Source organism: Ovis aries, chromosome 2 (assembly GCF_016772045.2).
Source record: "Ovis aries strain OAR_USU_Benz2616 breed Rambouillet chromosome 2, ARS-UI_Ramb_v3.0, whole genome shotgun sequence".
Taxonomy (NCBI): domain Eukaryota; kingdom Metazoa; phylum Chordata; class Mammalia; order Artiodactyla; family Bovidae; genus Ovis; species Ovis aries.
Window position 1 is genome coordinate 31,557,856 of NC_056055.1, and position 20,734 is coordinate 31,578,589.

General features: G+C 41.8%; 1 protein-coding gene across 7 annotated transcripts in view; it reads right to left on the bottom strand.

The window, feature by feature from the left end:
• AOPEP (aminopeptidase O (putative)) overlaps positions 1-20,734 on the bottom strand; it is a 411,872-nt gene that overhangs the window by 283,948 nt on the left and 107,190 nt on the right. For all 7 annotated transcript variants that reach the window (XM_042243057.2, XM_027964237.3, XM_042243054.2 and 4 more), the window contains exons 4-5: positions 17,585-17,738; positions 10,006-10,251 (exon numbers count right to left, since the gene is read on the bottom strand). In XM_042243057.2, coding sequence (XP_042098991.1) covers positions 10,006-10,251; positions 17,585-17,738 — 400 coding nt within the window. The remainder of the gene's footprint in view (positions 1-10,005; positions 10,252-17,584; positions 17,739-20,734) is intronic.

Below are 20,734 nucleotides of genomic sequence, written 5' to 3' on the forward strand. Positions count from 1 at the left end.
AACCTAATCAAATCAAAGAAGGTTAAGGCTCTAAGCCCCTCTGCAGGCAATTCTAAATCAGCCCCTTACTTTTCCAGAGAAGAGAACTAGGCTATGGAGGCCCAGTCACTTGCTGGGGATTCTGGCCTGACACTGGGCTCAACTCCTGGGGAACACACCTTCCTTATGAGTAATGAACAAGCAGGGGGCACCACCAAGGAATGTCCCCACCATCCTCTTTCTTCAGTCTAACATGCTCATCTGAGAGACGACAGCAGGGTGGAGAGTCTGTGAAAGATTCCCAAGAGATACTTACCTGTCCAGAGCTCCCCAAAAATAACACCTGCAGTCGAATCACCTGGGCAGACATGTTAACATTCCAGATACCAAGATAGCACCCCAAACCCACTGACTCAGAGTTTCTGTGATGGGGCCCAGGCAGCTGCAGAGATCCTAGGGCACTAGCCAACCCCGTGGTGTGCAGGAAGAAATGTCAGAACCTCCTTTCATCAATGTTTTTTCCTCATCCTCTTAAACTTCCATTTTTGAATGTATTTTATAGTTGTTGTCCTGTCACTAAGTCATGTTTTATAGTATATCCAATATACATATATATATAATATATATATTTTACAGTATACTTAATATAGAGTGTGTATGTGTGAAGTTGCTCAGTTGTGTCTGACTCTTTGCGACCCCATGGACTGCAGCCTACCAAGTTCCTCTGTCCATGGGATTTTCCAGGCAAGAATACTGGAGTGGGTTGCCATTTCCTTCTCCAACCTAATATAGTAACACTGTACTAAATGTATATGACTTATAAATAAATATAAATATATGGAAGGGGTGATTGTTCAAAAATCAATGCATGATCAGAAAGGTGTGGGACACCCAGCATTAAGTTGTGAGCCCGTCTTCTTCACTGTCCTAAAGCAAGGCCTCAGCTGCCACTGGCCACATGAAGGCTGGACTCCACAGCCAGTCGTGTCATGGGCTCCAAGATATTTCTTCCGCAGGAATCACTTTCTAAAGTGTGTTTTGAGAAGGCGGTTTCTCTGAGACCTGAAACAGCCTGATGAAATGTGCAGTGTAAAGGGGGATCCCTTAGCAAGGTCTTGGAGGAATATTGCATATTCTGGCCTGGTCTTTGAAAGGCATATACATGCCAGGATATTAAATCAGGATAATAAAGATACTAAAGGCTTTCTCAGAAGCCCTCCAGTAAAGACTCCCTTTTTACTTTGTTTAATCCACTCATTTCCTAAACTAATTAACCCACAGTTCCTTTTCCCACATTATTAACATTCCACAAAACTAGTCTTCTTAGAACCTAGGTAGAAAAACCTGATTTAGGCTAAAGATTTCATATTTCCTGGAGCCAGAGAGTCATCAGCATTCATCACACCTGTCCATTGACATGAGTCTGCTGAATGAATCCTTGGCTTTGCCCATCCATCCCTTTTCAACTGCCAGCTTTCAGTAAGATGTTCAGAAATCGCACATGGCTGATAAAAGCCAGAAACTGCAGCTGACTCACTCTGGGAGTAGGTGCTTGGGCTCTCAGAAGAGACTAACTTGAAAGCTGTGCTGTGCCACGCTTAGTCGCTCAGTGGTGTCTGACTCTTTGCGACCCCATGGACTATAGCCCTCTGTCCATGGGGATTCTCCAGGCAACAATACTGGAACAGTTTGCCATGCCCTCCTCCAGGGGATCTTCTCAACCCAGTAATGGAACCCTTGTTTCCCACACTGCAGACCAATTCTTTACTGTCTGAGCCACCAGGGAAGCCCAAGAATACTGGAGTGGGTAGCCTATCCCTTCTCCAGCGGACCTTCCCTGACCCAGGAATTGAACCGGGGTCTCCTGCATTGCAGGCGGATTCTTTACCAGCTGAGCTACCAGGGAAGCCCAACTCAAACACGAGGGTCTGCCAACCACAGTCCCCATATCTCAGCAGGCTGGCCTCTAAGAAACAAAGGCCTGGTAGTGGGTCTCCAGGCTCACAAGAGCACCCCCAGCTCCTTGGCCAACCTAAGTTTTGGCCGGGGAGCCCAAGTATCACTCACACTATCTTGAAATGGAATTCCAACGTTTCCATTTGATGGTAAAGAGGGGAAGTGGTCATTTTCAGCACACTGACTGGGAACATGAAGGGCAGATTTGGTATTCCGTCTTTCCGGAACAATGTCTAGACTTTCTGAGGAGTCACCTCTATAAATAGCACAGTTAGTTAACCAAGAAATAAAACATTTCTACTTCAAGCTACTTCGAGCTCCACTCTGGGGTTAAATCAGGGTGGATTTTTGCAATGTACTCACAAATCCCACAAAGTAATCAGTTTTTTTTTTTTTTTTTAAAGTAATACATTTTTAAAGGTGAGCTTCCTCACATCTTTGGCCTTTTAAAGTTACTGCTTCTTTTGAAGAAAAAGTAGCTGGGATATTCTTCCAATTACATTTTAGTGGGGAGTAAAGTGACAAGGAAATCTCTCACCGGCTTTATGCAAACAGGCCTACAGGGCTTGGACGTGGTGGGTTCCAGCTGCATAATGGCTGTAGTATGACATAGGCAATGTTCCCTTGGGCAAGACTCTTCATATACTGTGCTTTGCTTGAGAACTGTTTCCCAAGTTGGTGCTTTCCTCCAAAGGAGTCTAGCCTTAAGAGAAACACATACACCACTCCATGCCAAAGCACATGCCCAACACAGTCCAGAGACCGGGAGCGTGTGCCCACCCCGTGGAGTGGCTTCAGGAGTGAGAACACACAAGACTGGGAATATTCCAACTCAGACAACTTTGCACATTCAATCCCAGGCTTCTTTTTCACCCAAGGAGTGTATGTTCTATTCAGTAATGACGCTTCTGTAGAGAAATAACCAAGGGGAGGGAAAAAAAAAGTATGAGCCTTTTCTTTGCAATGGAAAAATGGAAAAGCTGGGCTTGACTGGCCATTTCAGGCTCAAGGGCTGGAAGAGATTAGGGGCCTATGATGACATCAATAGAGGGAGAAGATTACAAATGTAGGTAGAGGGGTGATTGCTTCAGGAAGGCCTTTCAAAGGCCTGACAACTTCTCTTGAAGGATGACCCCCGTGGTGCTCTCCGAGGTAAGACTGTCAGTCTATGCGTGTGGAGGACAGTTCAAAGAAAACAAAACACTTAAGCATAATCTTTCAGAGGGTGAGGAATCGTGGCATAATGATGATAAAATGCTGCTTCTGGATCTGACAAGCAGCACAGCTGTTTGATGGCAAGAAGAAGATTCTGGCTAAGCCAAAAGCTGTGAGCTCGCTCTGCCTATTGTTTCTCTCTAGAGAGAATCTGGCCCCAACACACGCACGTGATCCAGGAATTTGCCTGGTACCCAGATTCTAAGGCTGCCTCAAAACAAGCCCATAGTGAATGCTGATTTTCGAGTAGACTACAAGACACTGTGATTCTATAGGGGGACCTTGAAGCAAATATCTATATTTATAAGTGTATATATATATATATATATATATATATATATATATATATAGAGAGAGAGAGAGAGAGAGAGAGAGAGAGAGAGAGGGTTACCGATGAGTCTTGCCTCAGTCTGAGCCCCAGGCTCTGAGAGCCATCCCAGGGTAAGGCCCTGTTACCTCTGTCTCTGATTTTCCAGCTCTAAGTGACTAGGGGACATCATACATGGTCTTGTACCTGCTCTGTAAAGAATGGAGCGTACGCACACCTTCTCCCTCCTGCCTCTTTCACTACCAACTGATTACGTCAAAACTAACCAGATAATCACAGTCAAGGGCTTCCAGAGTCCCAGAAGAACACTGTCTTATGAATACCCATTTCTATTTCAAGAAAGAAAAATGAAAGAAACAGAACGCATTAGAAGGGGAAAGCCCTTCTCCGTAAGGTAGGAGTAAAATAAAGTCAAGCCATTTTCTCAAGAAGAAAAATAGACTCTCACCCCACCTCCCAGGGGACATGTGTATACACGTGTATGGCTGATTCATGTTGTACAGCAGAAACCAACACAACGCTGTAAAGCAATTATCCTCCACTTAAAAATAAATTAATTAAAAATAGAAAAAAGGAAGAAGAAAAGTAGAAAGAGAAAACAAAGTGGAGAAATAAAGAAAGCGACAAAGGGAAAGCATTTGAGGGGGACTGAGCCCCCCTTGTGTAGACCTGTGGACCTAGCTACCCACGATACACTCTGTTCATTGCTCCAGTGAACGGCAGGGGTGCCAGTAAACAAAGGATTAAAACTTTATAGGAAGAAAGGAAGGTATGAGCTGCTTTCTATCATTCACACCCACTTGTTTATAAAAGCAGAAGAGTTATACAGGGAAATAGGGGAAAGAAGTGCTCCTTCAAAATATTTTTTAAAACAATCCATGTAGAAAGAAGTTTAAGAATTTATTAAAGTCTGGGAAACAAATGATGACAATAACAAAGAATTAAAACCCACACATAGACTCCGAAATCCACAGCATCTCAGAGAGAGCAGATGAGCTGGAAACCTTGGTGAGCCAAAAGGTGCTCTAATTTAGGGCTTGAAATCCGGTTCCCCATGGAAAGAATCACTACAGTTGCATCTTGGCCTTGAAATCAAGGGTCACAAGTCCCTGAAATTTATCGGAGGGTCATTTAAAAGTATGGCAGTTTTTAGTTTAGGGGATTCAAAAATTCAACTGGAAGCTAACAAAGAACAAGTAAAGAAAAATTCCCCAAACTGTGAAACCTTGCTACTTAAGATAATGACAAAAATTTACGACTGCTTCCTTCCCCAATAGAAAGGAGCACAATTAGAAGGCTGAAAACAACAGGCCCTTTGTACCAGCACGTTATGTTTTGCTTCTTCTATTACACATTGGCTGGGAGATAAGAATAAACAGGACAACACCCTGTCTAACCCCAGGAGGAGGGGGTGGAGGGAGAGCTGGTTGCATTCATTCTTGGGCATGTATGTGCACACCGTTTATTCGCAAATTGAGGTACTTAAGAAAATCGGGTATGCAACAGTCAGGAACTAGTACAAGCATTCAGAAGCCTTTTATTGCACAATCAAATCTTTTAAGGATAAGCCACGTGTAATAGGGAGCTTTATCATTTTTCTCTACTGTGAAGTGCACTGAGGATATTTCAGTAATTGATCATTATTTCTCTGTGCTCTTTACTTATCAGTCCTATTTTTGTCCAGTCTTTGAAAACCTTAAAAATTAGGCTGAGAAAACATATAAATAGTGCCTCCCTCCCTGTAACCTGTTTCATCAAAATAGAGCTTGCAAGGAATCAGCAAGCAGCCGCTGGGGCGAGTTGCCAGTCTGGGCTCCGAGTGCTCTGATGCCTTCTCTGCAGAGAATTCTGCTCAAGAACAGCAGGTGCTAAACCAAGTCAGGTTCCAAGTGGTTGGTCATGAGCCACCATAGCACCACTGGTCCCCAGAAAAGATGTGGCCTCCCTGGCAACTCTTTCCCTGTATACAGGACTGCCTGGAACCAGCGATCTCTGCTCAAGCTCCGCCTTTTCTTAGTGGCTCTTCCTCACTTTCCTCACGCGGGTTGCAGGTGGCTCAGGCGACCGAAGCCCTTCCGGACTCTGGCATTTTCTGGGGCCCAAAGTATGTCTAAGGGAAGCCATGCTAGCCACACTGGCCTTCTTTCTGCTCCTCCAGCCCACTACAACGTCCCAGCGTGGGGCCTTCGGACTTGAACCTTCCTCAGTCTGAGTTGCTTTTCCACCAGATTATCACACGGCTGGCTCCTTACCATTCTTCAGTTTCCCTCTTTAAAGAAGCTTCTGCCTCCTCACTCTAACAATGCTTCTGGTTCCCAGTTATTCTATCACGTACTTGGATTTATTTTCTTCATAATACACAACTTAAAAAAAAATGTGTTTTCATTTATTTGTATTGTCTTCAATTTCTTTCAACTTAAAAAAAATCTTTTTAATGTATTTGTTTTTTAATTGAAGGATAATCACTTTACAGAATTGTGTTTGTTTCTGCCAAACATCACGAATCAGCCAGAGGTATACATATGTCCCCTTCCTCTTGCACAGTATACATCTTAATTATTTGTTTTTAATGCATATTATTTTCTCCCCTGACTAGAATGCAACTCCCATGATGATGGAGATCTCATCAACCTTTTTCATGCCGGTAGACTCAGCATCTTAAATCCTCCCTGGCACACAGTATGTGCTTCATATAACTTTAAGAATGAATAAATGAATAAACAAGCAAATAAAGTCATGAACAAGACTATCTGGTACAGAACCAGTGGGGAAAAGGTCAAAGCAGAATTTGTCACCTATCACCAATCACTCTGCTTCCTTTTTGTTTTTTTCCCCCAATATTTCAAGAGAAACCGGGGGTGAATGGTCTACATGTGAGTGGTGGAGTGGGGAAGTACAGCCTCTAGGAGATGGCTCTTTCATGTGACGCTCTAAACATAAAACTACTCTGAAATGATAAGCAGAAGATCCTTCAAAACCAAACAGAGGAGGGGAAAAAAAAAGAACGTATTTGGATGTCAGCAAGGTAGTTCTGCCAACCTAATTACAACCTGTGACATGTAATTGTGAACTGCTGAAAGACAAATGGTGAAGCTAAGCATTTATTACAAACATACACAGAGGTAAGACAGAGGTGTTAATTTTGAGGCAACTGTCATAAATCTGATTCCAGGATATTATTCCATTAACATTATTATTATTATAACAAAGAGCGTAAGCAGGATGACGAGTTCCTTTCATGTATTTCTCAATTCCTAGGAAATTAGGCTTACTAGTCAATACCCAGCTGAGACATTTGAGAAAACACAAGGCACAATGAAAATGGCAGAATGCTAATTATACCAACAAGAAGAGAGTTGTTCTATACATTAGAGACTCATTTAAAATGCATTCTTATCTTCACGTAGACACCATATTACTCAACCCAGGAAAGGTACACTCCAGGGCTCCTTATATGGCAGATTCAGCCTTCATAGGAAAGCAAAAGTAAAATGAAACAAAAACAGCAAGCCCACACTTCCTAAACGAGAAAAGAATGGGAATAAGACTGTCAATAGCGTCTTAAAGGCAAACTAGTCATTTTTCTCAAAACCGGAATATCTCCTCTGGAACAGTGATTCAGAAATGGAGGAGGAGTTACTATGTTACAGGTCCTATTATATTAAACAGTAATAAAAATCACGAAGTGCAGTACTGATAAATGTTCTGGTTTTACTGCTATGTTTGAAAAGCACTCCAAATTCTAAAATGTTGTGTATTATTTACTTCCTTATAAATTGACTTGTCATTATCATACATTTAAATTATACAAATGTATTTTTTTTATCCATAGTGAAATACCAAAATCAAACTCAAAAACAAACTCAGAGAGGAAAATTTATTCATACAAATTATGATATGTAATATATAAAATACAGTGAAATCATTATGGGTATCATCCAAAAGTTTTAAACACTCTTTAAAATGGTTATTAATAATTTATTCATTTTAGTTCATATGGGACTGTTTAAAGTCATCTAGCAAAAAAGAATATGAAATTAGTATAAAATGTTATTCATTAAGATTAAGACCAAGTCACTAAAGAAGTCCAGAGGTATGGAATTTATGATCTTGCATACATGTTTATAAAATGTGGACTCAGGAAAGAACCATTTAATTTACCAAGAAATTCCTTTGATCTCCAGTGTATTACAACTAATAGGACAATGGCAAATTTCAGTGGAGATGTCTTTTTGAATGGCTCCTACTAGACTTGAGATTTCTCTACTCCTATTTAGGGTACAGAATTGACCTGCAAGACTGTCATTTTTGTTCCAGTTTGTTTTACACAGCCCCAAGCAAAGCCTTGACCATAAATAAGGCAATGGGGCCCCAGGAGCCAGCTGAGTCATAAACCCTACTCAGTCACATGTGGCTCAAGGTGTTGGGATCCCAAGAGAGTCAAGCCAAGCAAGTGGAATCAATTTAGGTCAGAGTTAGGAAAAACAGTGTCTCCCCACCCCCAACTGGCAGTGTAAGACACCACAATCCCCCCTCCACTGTTCAAATACAGGGAGTGGTAACTAAGCCCAGGAAAACATCTAGACCAGGGCAGACTATTTCCACAGTCTAAAAAGAAGGAAAAAAAATGATATTTGACAACCAACCACAAGTTTTTAAATGTACGGTTCTCCTGTTTTTGAGCATAAAAGCAGTCTTGTTCCTACTCAGTTATTATCACCATCACAGCTTTTGACATTTGTACCCAGTACCATTTGGCCATAGGATACTTAGGCTTATTACTTTAAAGAAACAGATTTAAGCATGTTTAAATCAATTTAATACTGCAAAAAGCAGCAAACACACAGCCTACCTGCCTGGGCAGGCAAACTTAAAAAGAAAAGCTTTATAGATTGGCCTACAGGTCAACAAATTCTGGTTTTGGCAGACTGATGTCAGGAAGGGGTTGTAGAAAATAAGTTTCTCTGTATGAAAACTACTTGGCCTCTAGTTCCCTCAGGTCAGAACTTGGAACTGTTAGCAAACATGCCCTGAAAAACTGCAACTCTCATAAAGTGCTAAAAACTTCCAAATAAATGCAGTCCCTCAAAACTGTGTACAAATAAGAAACATTTAATGAACAACCCTTCCTTTGCCAATAATTCCACTCAAATTAAGTCCAGCAGACTCTTCAAAGGGACCAAGGAAGCCCCCTTGTTAAGACAAATTCTATATATAGACAGCTGAGACAATTACATGAGGCACATAACCAAATATACATAATTATCCTAGTTTTTACATTCCCATTATCTTCATGAATACAGGATAAAAATCAGTCTAAATGACCTTCTCAGACCTCCTCAAGGATTAAGACTAGCCAGCTAGCTTTTTAAAAGTGTACGTGTGTAGCACAGATCAAAGGCAAATGTTCTGGTCAGTACTTCTCTACTCATGGGTTTTACTAAGAATGTGCGCAGCTTTCAGGGAAAACACCACAAATGACAGCTGTTCAAAAGCATGGAAATTAATTGGCAGCAGGAATTTCCTTGACTAATAGGGAAAAACTTAAAGTCACATGTTTTGATGAGCTTATTTTTCCCATCCTTAGTCAAGCATATTCACTTGTTAATGATTAAGATTTTCAAACAGAAATATAACCAAGAAAAGCCTGAGTACATAACCAAGTAAAATGCTGAGTGAAACACAGCTCCCTATTACTGAATGAACAACAGCATTAATGAATGGATTTTAGGCATAAATTACACACAGGGAAAGGTTCAACTTGCAGGTCTTGATTTTCCATATGAACTAAATTGGGATGACAATAAGGATAATACAGTATATTTATTATATTAAAAAATAGTAGCAAGACAAGTGACCCCCCTGAACCTCCCCTAGTAAGCCATCTGCTCTGAGCTGTTTTTCTAGCAGTGGTGATAGATTTACACTGATCCATCCACAGTCTCTCTGACACAGGGGCTCTCAAGTCGTTGCCCTTGTGACCAGTGGTGAGAATGGATGAGACAGCTGGACAGGATTACGCGGCAGCCTGTGCCCTAGAACCAAGTTGTGTTGACTCTGCCTAGAGCTATGACCTTGGGCTCATTAGCATTACGCTCTTACCGCCTAAGCTAACTAGCCACTGATTAGCCACGATCCAACATACGCCACTCTGGGAGCACAATGTGTTCTCAATCACAGCAACAATGTGAGTTGTTATTTTCAAGGCAACTGAATTGAGCCCATGACATGCAAAGGCTCATGCATGGTGGAGTGTACACACACTGTCCCTCAAGGCAGCAATGAGATGGCCCTTCCAATCTATCAAATGACTGCTCTGACAGCTCAGAGAAAGCAAGAAATAGTCAAAGAATTTCCAGGAATCTCCCTGGTGGTCCAGCAGTTAAGACTGCGCTTCCACTGCTGGGGGTGTGGGTTCAATCTCTGGTCTGAGAACTAAGATCCTGCGTGCCACTCGTGCCAAAATTTAGAAGAAAAAAAAAAAATTCCAAAGCATGTTCTCCAGGCACCACAACAGAATAACATACCTGGCCATCCCTAGACTTGAAAAGTTGGCAGGGACAATGAGTACATCCAGCCTGGAGAATGGGTGTGTTCCCAGGACAGAGTGTGCTGCAGAGAGGCAAGGAGGGATTAGCGGCAGAAGGGTCTCCTGGCAGACCCTCTTCAGGCACGCTGGAGCAAAGACCCGATGAGGAATGATCTTCTGGGTGGTGGCAGAAGCATTCTGGAAGCGGCAGGGGTATTCCATGTGACCACAAACGCCAACATACCTGGGAGCAACACGAGATAAATAGATACATTTTATGGTAAATTAGGTTTATTCCTCTTTCCATGCAGATGAGGTACTTACACAGACATAGACAACTTCCAGGAGACAGTGGTTCTAATGGACTCTTAAGCAAAACAGTTCATTTGAGTTCTTGTCTTGTTTATTTCTATAGAGTGGTGAAAAAATTACAGATCAAAACACTTATCAAAGTGCTGAATTGATTATCTGCAATCTAAGCTAAGTGGAAGTAGTAAAATCTTGTTTTAGAATAAACAGGGAGAATCTCTAAGATTCAAAACAACAAAACAATCCCCTAGCAAAATAAAAAAAGCAATTCCTATCCTTAGAAACGTGCTTGTCAAACGTCACTATGGGAAAAATCTTCTCCAGTTCAGAATAATTTGCAACTTAGAAAGGAAGGAACAGTACAACCAAGTTAAAGATCCCACTCTGAAAAGTCCTAGAATAAAAGATGTAGACTCGGTGATGGATCCTGTGAAACAAATCACAACGCCGTTTCAAGCTTTTCAAAAGAATATAATCCATTTCACTGAAAAGTAACCTACACTAACTGTTCTTTATGAAGGCCCTCAAAAGTTTTGCTGTTAAGGAATACAGGAGCACTTTGATACAACAATTTCCCCAATCCACTTTTAATACAAATTTAACTGAATCAACCTTTTAAGGAAACAGATCAGAGCCCAGCCCACACCATCTGACCACTGCAGCAAAGGTGGAGCCGGAAAAGAATTCCTAGAACCTGACTCAGAGGCCTCAAGAGAACATATCTACCCAAAGACCCAACATCAAAGGAAACTATCTTTTCACCTGCTAACACAGCCTTTATTCAAACAGAATGGGAAGTCCCTCTAATTTGAAACTGCAAATTATAATTCTAACTGTAGGTACTTCTTCATAATGAGTATTGAAACACCTTAAAATGCTGGCACATCCCAATATAGACAGACTACACCAATAACTCCTTTCCACGTGCTTAAAGTGCCGTTCACCCATCCGAGGCTAGCACTGCCCAAGAAGATCCACATCGCCACTTAGATAAGGCTCACCCTCCACCAGTCTGGGACACAGAACACAGCTTCCTGCACCAATGACATTTTACCACAGGTTAGGGTAAGAGAAGTGGGTGGAGACCCATAAAAACTTCTGAGAGGATAAAGTGACAGGAAGAACTTCATTACTGTCACTGAACATTAGTCAAAGTCTCTGGATTAATAACCTTGCTTTACAGAGAGAGTGAGTAGAAATGCCTTCTGGCAAACATCTAACTGAAAAGGCTGCAATTGTCCACCTAATAACAAATACTGTGTTGGTACATCAATTCAATCAAAAGTTAGAGAATAGTCTGGGGTAGCCAAAGGTACACCCCAAAAAGCTACTTTGTTAGAAAGATAAAAGGGGTGAGTTAAATTTTCTCTGGACAGGAATGACACTAGCCAAGGTAATGAAGGTCATTCCAGTTGTGTGAATTACCACTGTTTTTCATAATCAAAGCCTGAGAGAATGTGCAGGACTTTAAGGCAATCTAGCTATAATCAAACTAAGTGAGACCATAAGACTCCCAATAAAAATGGAAACGGCATCAGGGGAGCCACACATGTGTTCCTGCTGAGGGGCGGGGGCGGCTCAGGAGACCGAGGCTTCAGAGGCTGGTCTCAGGCTGGCTAACTGACCTGAGTCAGGCAGCTCAGTGTTTGGGGCCTCTTTCCTAATCTCTAACACTCTCTCACACAAGTGGCTGCTGGGGGAGGGGAGGAGTTGATTGGAAGGGGATGAGAGGGAACTCGGGGGGTTGATAGAAGTTCTCTGTCTGGTTTAGGGCACATACAATCGTCAAAAGCTCATCAGGCCAAACACTTAGAGTCTGTGCACTTTGTTGTATGTTAATTATGCTTTAATTAAAAGCAAACAGAAAATCGAAAACAGTTTCTAAGATTTCTTCTGGCACTGCGATTCCATGACAACCCACCAAAGGAGCCCCTTTCACGCATCAGCCATGTTCCTGAAATGGTGAAGTAATACTGTACTTTTATAAGGTCATGAATAGTCTCCCACAGAAGCAATATTAACCCAAGATGCCATATCTTCCTTTCACACTAACCTTCAGTTATTAGTCTCTGTGTATGTGCCTGCTCCAATATATTCTCAATATCACCAACAAATCAAGCATTTGCAAATACCAGTTCATTGTGTCCAGACTTGTATCAGAGTAAATATTTTAATAGTACATATTATTAATAATGCCTGATGGTTAGCTAATAAATAATCTATAATACTAAGTAAGAATAATAAGCAATAATAAGCCCTACTGCAGCTGCTACTGAACATTCACTAGGTGCCAAGCACTGTTCTGAACACTTTATATGCATTATCCCAACTAATGCACACAGCATCCTGAAGGGTAAGAACTACTCTTTTCATCACACTGAGTCATCATAAGCTCCTCTCTGCTGACCCTCCTGCTCCACATACTTCATGATTCTTCTTGAATAAATTAGGATCCTGGATTTTTCTCAAAGCTGAGCTCAGCTGGTCTGTGGTTCTCAGGCTTCCTACTCTTCCTTGTATTGATAGTACTAGTGCCCGTTAATGTTGCCAGGAGCGGGAAGAACTGGTGAAATATATGTTAGACTGGTAAATGATGGGAAGCTAACCACTGGTTCCCTCTCACACAATTGCTAGGCTAAAATTATTTTATAAGAGGTCTTTCCAAAGAGTAAGAATGACCATGTCTTACTCATAATCACAAAGGCGAAAACTGTCAAGAAGCTCTTCTTTAGCCTAATCTCTTATTTTAAGAAGGTGCTGTACTAGAACCACTTGACACAAATGTTTTCCTACCACAGGTTCAAACGGATTGCTAGAAAAGTCTCCCTTGGAAAGCATATCCTTTACTGCTCACAAGCCCCTTCCTCAGTTCAACCTGACAGCTTAGTAACTATTTCCAGTATCTTTGCTCTATTCAAGGCACCTCAAAGGATTCTGCTATGTACACACATGAATAAATTTCAAACCCTACCTTTGAGGAGCTTACAGTTTTCTTGGGAGAAAAAAAATTTTAATTCTGAAAGTCACAGTGACATAGGTTACACAATTTATTAACATATTTTAGCAAACAGCTTAGATGCTTGCTTACCATAAAAATCACAAGTGTTCAAAATGCCACCACCAGCCCCCAGTGAATTGTCGACAGTGATGTTGATGTAAACTGCGATGTAGGAGTGTCTGGAAGCTGGATGCTTTTTCTCAGGGTATTTAGTGCACTGCAGAGAAAACTGAGATGTGTACAGTAAGAGACAGAAAGCCGAAATACCTTGAGAGAGCAAGGGCTGGAGAAATCAAACCAAGGCAGGAAGATATGAAAAGGTTTGCTCACAGTGAAGGAGGTAATGGAAACTGGCATTTTTCCTATGACTTATATATGTTTATATTGTACATATTATAAATATATTATATATTATACATATTATATGTGTGTGTGTGTGAGGTGCTCAGTCGTGTCCGACTCTTTTGTGACCCCATGGACTGTACCCTGCCAGGCTCCTCTGTCCATGGAATTTTTCAGGCAAGGATACTGGAGGGGTTGCCATTTCCTTCTCCAGGAGATCTTCCTGACCCAGGAATCGAACCCAGATCTCCTGCATTGAAGGCAGATTCTTTACCGTCTGAGCTACTAGGGAAAGCCTATATATATATATATATATATATATATGTAATTCCTTCTTTTCCAGACTCTCAAGAGAGATAAAAACAGGGTTTATCCTCCAACGTCCACAAGGGACTTTTCATCACCTTTGCAGCTCTAAAGAAGACCTCTTCCTGCACCAAGTTGTCCCTTCTCTCGGATGAACAACCTCAGTGCCTTTTCTTCTTCGTGTTGCCTGCCTTCCTTGCGTTTAATTATTTTTGTTGCGTCCTCTGGACTTTATCCAAGTTTCCATGTTGTGCTTAAACTGAATGGCCCCCAAGTGAAGACAATATTTTAACAAAGGCCTTGAGAGGTTAAACATAACAAAAATTCCCCTGTGGCTGGAGAAGGTTATACTGTAGCCAAATAAAATTGATAAACTTTCAGAAGTTTACCTAAGTGCCTTTTAACTAACGCATTTGCTCACCTAGAATGGGCTAGAGCATGCATGGAGCTGGAGTTGGAAGAGGGAACATTCCTCACATAATTTAGGCCACATGAATAGTGATCAAAAGTTCAGTGACCAATACTTTGGCTAAGTTTCTGAGACACAGATGAAACTTCAAGCAAATGCAAGCCTGTGGTGTATAAAGCCCCTGTAAAAGTTACATTTACATGAGTTGAACTGGTGGTCTTGGGAAGGTTTGAAATAGAAAGGGTAGGGTGGGGTGGGGGGCGGGGCAGAGATGCTGAGGGAGGCAAGGGGACCAGATGTGAATATAACCAAAAACACCACTGTAGTTGGCACTTTAGAGCACCTTTGCTGGCAAACTTAGCATGGAGCCAAAGATTTAATGGATAAAAACACAAAGCCACCCTTTGATGACTAAAGACAGCACACATGGAGCACGCAGCCAGGGAAGGATTAAGCAAATGAAAGCTATTATTTTATCAGCAGTACATTTCTGATGGACAGGCACAGTGATAAATGGAGGGAAAACTTAGTCATAGCATGTCGGACACAGAGGGAGTGTGGGAGGGACTCCATTCCATGGGCCTGTGTTTCCATACAAGGACGTGCTTCCCTAGAGTGGCAACTCTGACCTCTCTCCACAGCTGATGGGGTTGGCGTGCCTCTTTGGGCTTTCTCTTTTTCAATCTGCTTGCCCACAGAGTGGTTACTTTTTGGCTGTTAGGCAATCTGTGTGCATCTGTCTTGCGGAGGCTGGCAGAGGTCCACCTGGGTGGGTAACTGGGTGGGTGCATAAATTTGTCCAATTTGGAAACGAAGTATTAGAATGTCCGCTGAGACTATGCACCCGAGCACCCCCTCAGTCCAGCTTCTGTCAACAATAAAAGCTTTATTTTGCTTTCCTTCTGTCTGTTTCTCAATTGGTTCTAAACACAGGACGACAAAAGAGGAATCAAAATTACCCCTTCCCCTAAACCCCAGGAGGAATTTCAGATATCATCTCTTTCCAGAATCTCCACTTGGTCTGTCCATATCCTGCTCCCATCACAGCTATAGATGCAAGAAGAGTGAAAAGCCATTGCAGCTACTTCTGCAATGACCGCTGCCCGCTCTCCTCCTGTGTGTCTCTGGGAATATGGCTAGAAGGACAAAGTAACAATGCCCACTCTCCTCCTGTGTGTCTCTGGGAATATGGTTAGAAGGACAAAGTAACAAAGTTCTATCTTTGCTTTCTCCTCCTTTCCTAAGGCACACATTTCCTGATGCACACCTCCCCTAAGAGTCAATGAGCCCTGAGGGTGTAGATGAAGAGCACAGTGCTTCTTCACCACAAAGAATCTGAGAACCCTGAACAAAGACTTTCTTCTACAGAGAAGGGAAGTATGGCCTGCCCAAAGAGACATAACCAATAGAAATGGCTCCTTCAGCTTCAAAGGCAATGCTCTCAACTTCTGTTTTCTGTTCTAACATGACAGATTCCAATCAATAACAGTGGGAAGGTAGATCAGACTCCAGGTGAGGTGTGGATGTTACATGTAGCCTTTAAAAGTCCCCAGGCAAGGTTCTGAATCACCTCTCTAGGGGTCAAGCTGAGATGTGAACCCATGTGTTGTAACTCAATAGGGATATGGACATGAAGTTGCTGTCTGAAGCTTCTGTATCTTTATGTGAAAAAAGGAGATAATAAAGCCTATCAATCTAATAGGCTTATCCTCAGGACTAACTGAGATGACATTTAGATCAAGACCTTCTCTGACTGCACCCAGTAGCTTCTGTATCAGTTCAGGATAGGCTAAGATATGCTGCAGTAACAAATAACCCCGATGTTTCAGTGCTTAATGGAAAAAAAGGTTATTTGTCAGTCATACCAAGTGTGCTGTAAATCCAAGTAATTCTCCAGGGCACCTGTCCTCCTCGCTCAGAAATCTGGGCTTCATGAAACTGCAGAGTAAGGCCTACTCTGTGATCTCAGTAACAGAGGAAGAGAGGACCAGAGGGCAGCACAGGCGATTAAATGTTCCCATGTGAGAATAAGACATGTCATTTCCATTCACAATGTTCTTCCCTCAAGAGTACATACATAAAACCCAATAAACAATCTAGGATCCTCCACAGAGCTCAGGGCAGACAGTCCTGACAGACAAGTTACTGAGCAGGAAGTAGAAATTTCTTCCCTTCCTCCAAAAAAGCAAATGTGGACAATAAGACATGCCTATGTTAATAGAGGCCTCAGTGGCTTTATCTCCTAAGGGTACCAACTACTACTGTCCCTGTGGTAAGAATGAAAGTAACATAGCAAAATAAAACCCAAACAAGAGGAATATCACTAAGAGCATATCTTAGTTGGTTTTCAAGGATGAAATGAGCATCTGTATCATTGCTCTTCGCTGAAAGGTACTGACTTAGTGAATTCGTGTCAATAGGAAAAAAAGATTAAACTGAGGTGGGTGTCAAGGTCACCCTGGAACAAAGCATGATGCAACAATGTACAATGAGCAAGCACACTTCTGTGCCTCTTATGTGCATTCTCCTTCCTTTTGGCTCTGAAAACTAGATATAGCTGAAAGCCCAGGGAGGGGGCTACAAGTGAATATCCAAAGGCCCACACTAATTTTTAAAAGCTTTGATTTTCTCTGATCCATCCTGAAAAAGAAGAAATTGCTACTGAAGTTAACAGAGCCCTGACCTAGCAAGATTCTCATAACCTCTCATAGCCTTCTGACAGCTTCCTCGGGTCCTGAGCTCCAAGGAGGCTGACTTTCCCGACTGAGGGAGGGCAGCCCCCACAAGCGCATGGCTGATAACAGGCAAGGAATCAAAACAGCAAAGTGGCCCACAAAGTAATCCATCAGACAAGCACCTTCCTTCCATTCAGCTGTGCTTTTGAAAAAATAAGTACCAAAAACCAAAGTTAGATGTAGAAGGAGATAAAGTATTGAATCTGACGATTCTGTTGACTTAATGAAACACATAAAAATATTTCACCTGACTATCCAGAGGATCTCATATATATTTCTCTTTCTTTCTGCATAAACACTATGCCCACATTTCTGCCTCTCAACTCTCTTTTGCTCCCAGTAGGGTTTTTCCTGCTTTGATTAATCATATTTTGGTTTAGTTTCTCAGCAGGAATGACTCACATTCCCAGTGCTTGGAATAAATGCATCATACTGCTCCCTCAAGTGTTTGTTTTTCAGCAAGGTCCCAAGTACAAACCTGAAGTCAGCTTCAGAAGGTGAGAAGGATCTCTCTGTTGCCAGATCATTTGATGAGCAGATCTCCGGCTTCATTTCTGTCCAGGATCCCACTGCAATCGTGAAGGTGGAAGCTGGCATTGGCATGGTGACATAGTAATGCCAACTTGAGTAGCCTACAAAGAGAAAGAGAAAAACATAATGAGGCCAATGCATGGTCCTGGACTTTACTCTGTATTTTTTCTCTTTAGGCACTTGAAAAGCTTGTGTGCTAAGTTGAGATGAGCTAATTCTTGGAGGTGGGGCATTATTCTAGGTCTCAGCAATAGAGAGATGATAGATTCAGCATAGCCAAGAAGATTTGGATCTCTTCCATGGATCAGTTTGAAGCCCTTCAAGTGAGGCTCTAAATAAAGGGTTGAGGCAGTCACTAATAGCTACAAACACATAAGGACAGAGGTTGTATGCTACTAAGGAGTCAAGAACATATCTTATCCATATTGCCAGCACAGTACTTGGCATAAAAAAGAAGATGCTATGTTGAATGAATGAATAAATGACCATTTCTGTGCTTCCAAACTACTTTGTCTAAATTCAATTCAGGTCACTCTAAAATGGATATAGCAAAAAAGAAAAAGAAAGACTAGGAAGGAAAGTATATGGGTTTTAGCACCAACCCTGAAACTACTTATTTATGGAAGTTCAGGTTTTGTCCCTCATCCTTTTTATCTGTTAATACATTGGGGTAGTCCCCTTTCCTCATCAAGCACATGAAAAACAGAGCTTGGGAGGTTCAGGCGAGCCAAGGACTCCCAGCTAGTTTGTAACAGGGTTGGAATTTGTAGCTGGAGATCCCTACCACAGCCAAAAGTGTACCCCCTCCACTTAGTCCAAACCATAGAGAAGGTTCTTACCAAAGGAACAAATGATTGATAACTTATAACATTATGCTTCTTTTTTTCTTGTAAGATGAGGAAATGATTTTAATGTTACTGAAATCTCAAAGTATCATTCAACCTGACTTAACGTAGTGCTTTTTTCCTGAGCATGTGTTATAAATTAGTGGGGTTATCTTTAGGGAATCTAGTATCACCTCACATTATGGAACACAGTGCTTCACTCTTCATGTTTCCATAGTGGGAGCTACCGCTACAGTAACACTCCCAACCTCTCTTTCGGCCCCTTGCTAACTCCTTCTGAGGAGCTAATCTTCTCTTTCTTATTTTAAGTTGCTGAGGGTTAAACACTCATAGAATGGCCTGTTGTCATCCAGTTTGGTCAACTGGTGGATAAAGTCAAATTCAGAGTCGAAATATTAACAGGCCTACATTGACCAGCAGACTTTTAATGACATTTTTCAAAGTGCTTTATCAGTAAAAATCAGTAATAAAGGTTGGATTTTGCTTTCCATGTACTTGGATTTTTTAAATCTCAACTAATCTGATATTACTTTGCCAACAAAGGTCTGTCTAGTCAAGGCTATGGTTTTTCCAGTGGTCATGTATGGATGCAAGAGTTGGACTGTGAAGAAAGCTGAGCACCAAAGAATTGATGCTTTTGAACTGTGGTGTTGGAGAAGACTCTTGGACTGCAAGGAGATCCAACCAGTCCATCCTAAGGGAGACCAGTTCTGGGTGCTCATTAGAAGGGCTGATGCTGAGGCTGAAACTCCAATACTTTGGCCACCTCATGCGAAGAACTGACTCACTGGAAAAGACCCTGATGCTGGGAGGGATTGGGGGCAAGAGGAGAAGGGGACGACAGAGGATGAGATGGCTGGATGGCATCACCGACTCGATGCACAAGAGTTTGGGTGAACTCTGAGAGTTGGTGATGGACAGGGAGGCCTGGTGTGCTGAGCTTTATGGGGTCACAAAGAGTCGGACACAACTGAGCGACTGAATTGAACTGAACTGAATCTGAACTTTGGAAGATTGGAGGGGTCATTATTTATTACCCTCTGAAACTGACAGTTTAGATAGAAAGAAGTACATTTCTGATAAAAATCAAAATTTTAAATAGGAAACAAAAACTTAAACTTAGGACAAAATGAACATATCTCAAGTTTGAATAAACAAGATATGCTATCAAGTTTGGAAATCAATAGAGGAGATATCTGAAGAAGGAATACAAAACGGCATGCTGCTGGAAACCCTTTACAGAGGCAGCCATTGTCTCAAACTTGCTTGTAAGTTTGATACTGGTTCTGCAAAGAGTGGCTACTCTTGAGATCACTTTCTCCACAGCTGACTAAGAAGCTGAAGGCAGGCTCCTCTTTAAAGAGAACCAAATCCAGTGATGCTAGAGACAATCTGATGATATGCATAGCTTCTCCTGGGCTTGAAGAAAAACCACAGCTGTAAAAAAGAATGGCTGCCATGATCCCAGGCCACTGAGAGGAGGGTAGAGACAATCCCAGCAGTCGTGACCAAAGCCTGACATGGATCCGACATGACATGCTGCACTGAGTCTTCATCCCTAATTCTCCTGCTTTCCCATACCTGCCTCATTCTCTGCAACCTGCCGCCTCCCCCACAGTTGCTCCACTGAAGAACTTCAATTTGGACTGGACAACACAATGAGAGCTGGCATAAGTTGGCGGGTGGGGAGGAGGAGATATGAGAAGAGGAAAGAAGGTATGGGAAAAGAGTGAAATATCCTAGATTTTGACTATCCTAGGTTTAAAAGAGAAATTTCGAATAACAATCCTCTCTGGATCACAGGGCTGTGGTCTGGTCATTCTATCTCTGAAACCTATTTTGGAGTGTTGTTGAACATGGGCTGTTGAACCTTTCTTTCAAAAACTTCAGCTCCTTGGTCGGGGGAGAGGTTCAGTAAATAAACAGCAACAGTGAGGCTTGCAAGTAAAAATGGAAGATTGAATACATATCTGATAAAGGGTAATATCCAAAATATATAAGGAACTCACACAACTCAATAGCATAAAAACATATAATCCTTATTTAAAAAATGGGTAGTGGAACTAGGTTGCTTTCTCCTAAAATCCAACTAAAGGACAGTAAAAGGATTTTTTTTTAAGGCATAAACCAAAAAGAATAAGGAGAATAAAATAGGAGACAATTACCCACAAAATACTGGAAGGCAGAATGCAGGTGGTGAAAGAGGAAAATGACATGGCAGCTCTGAATCCTAAGTCAGCTGGGAGAAAGAC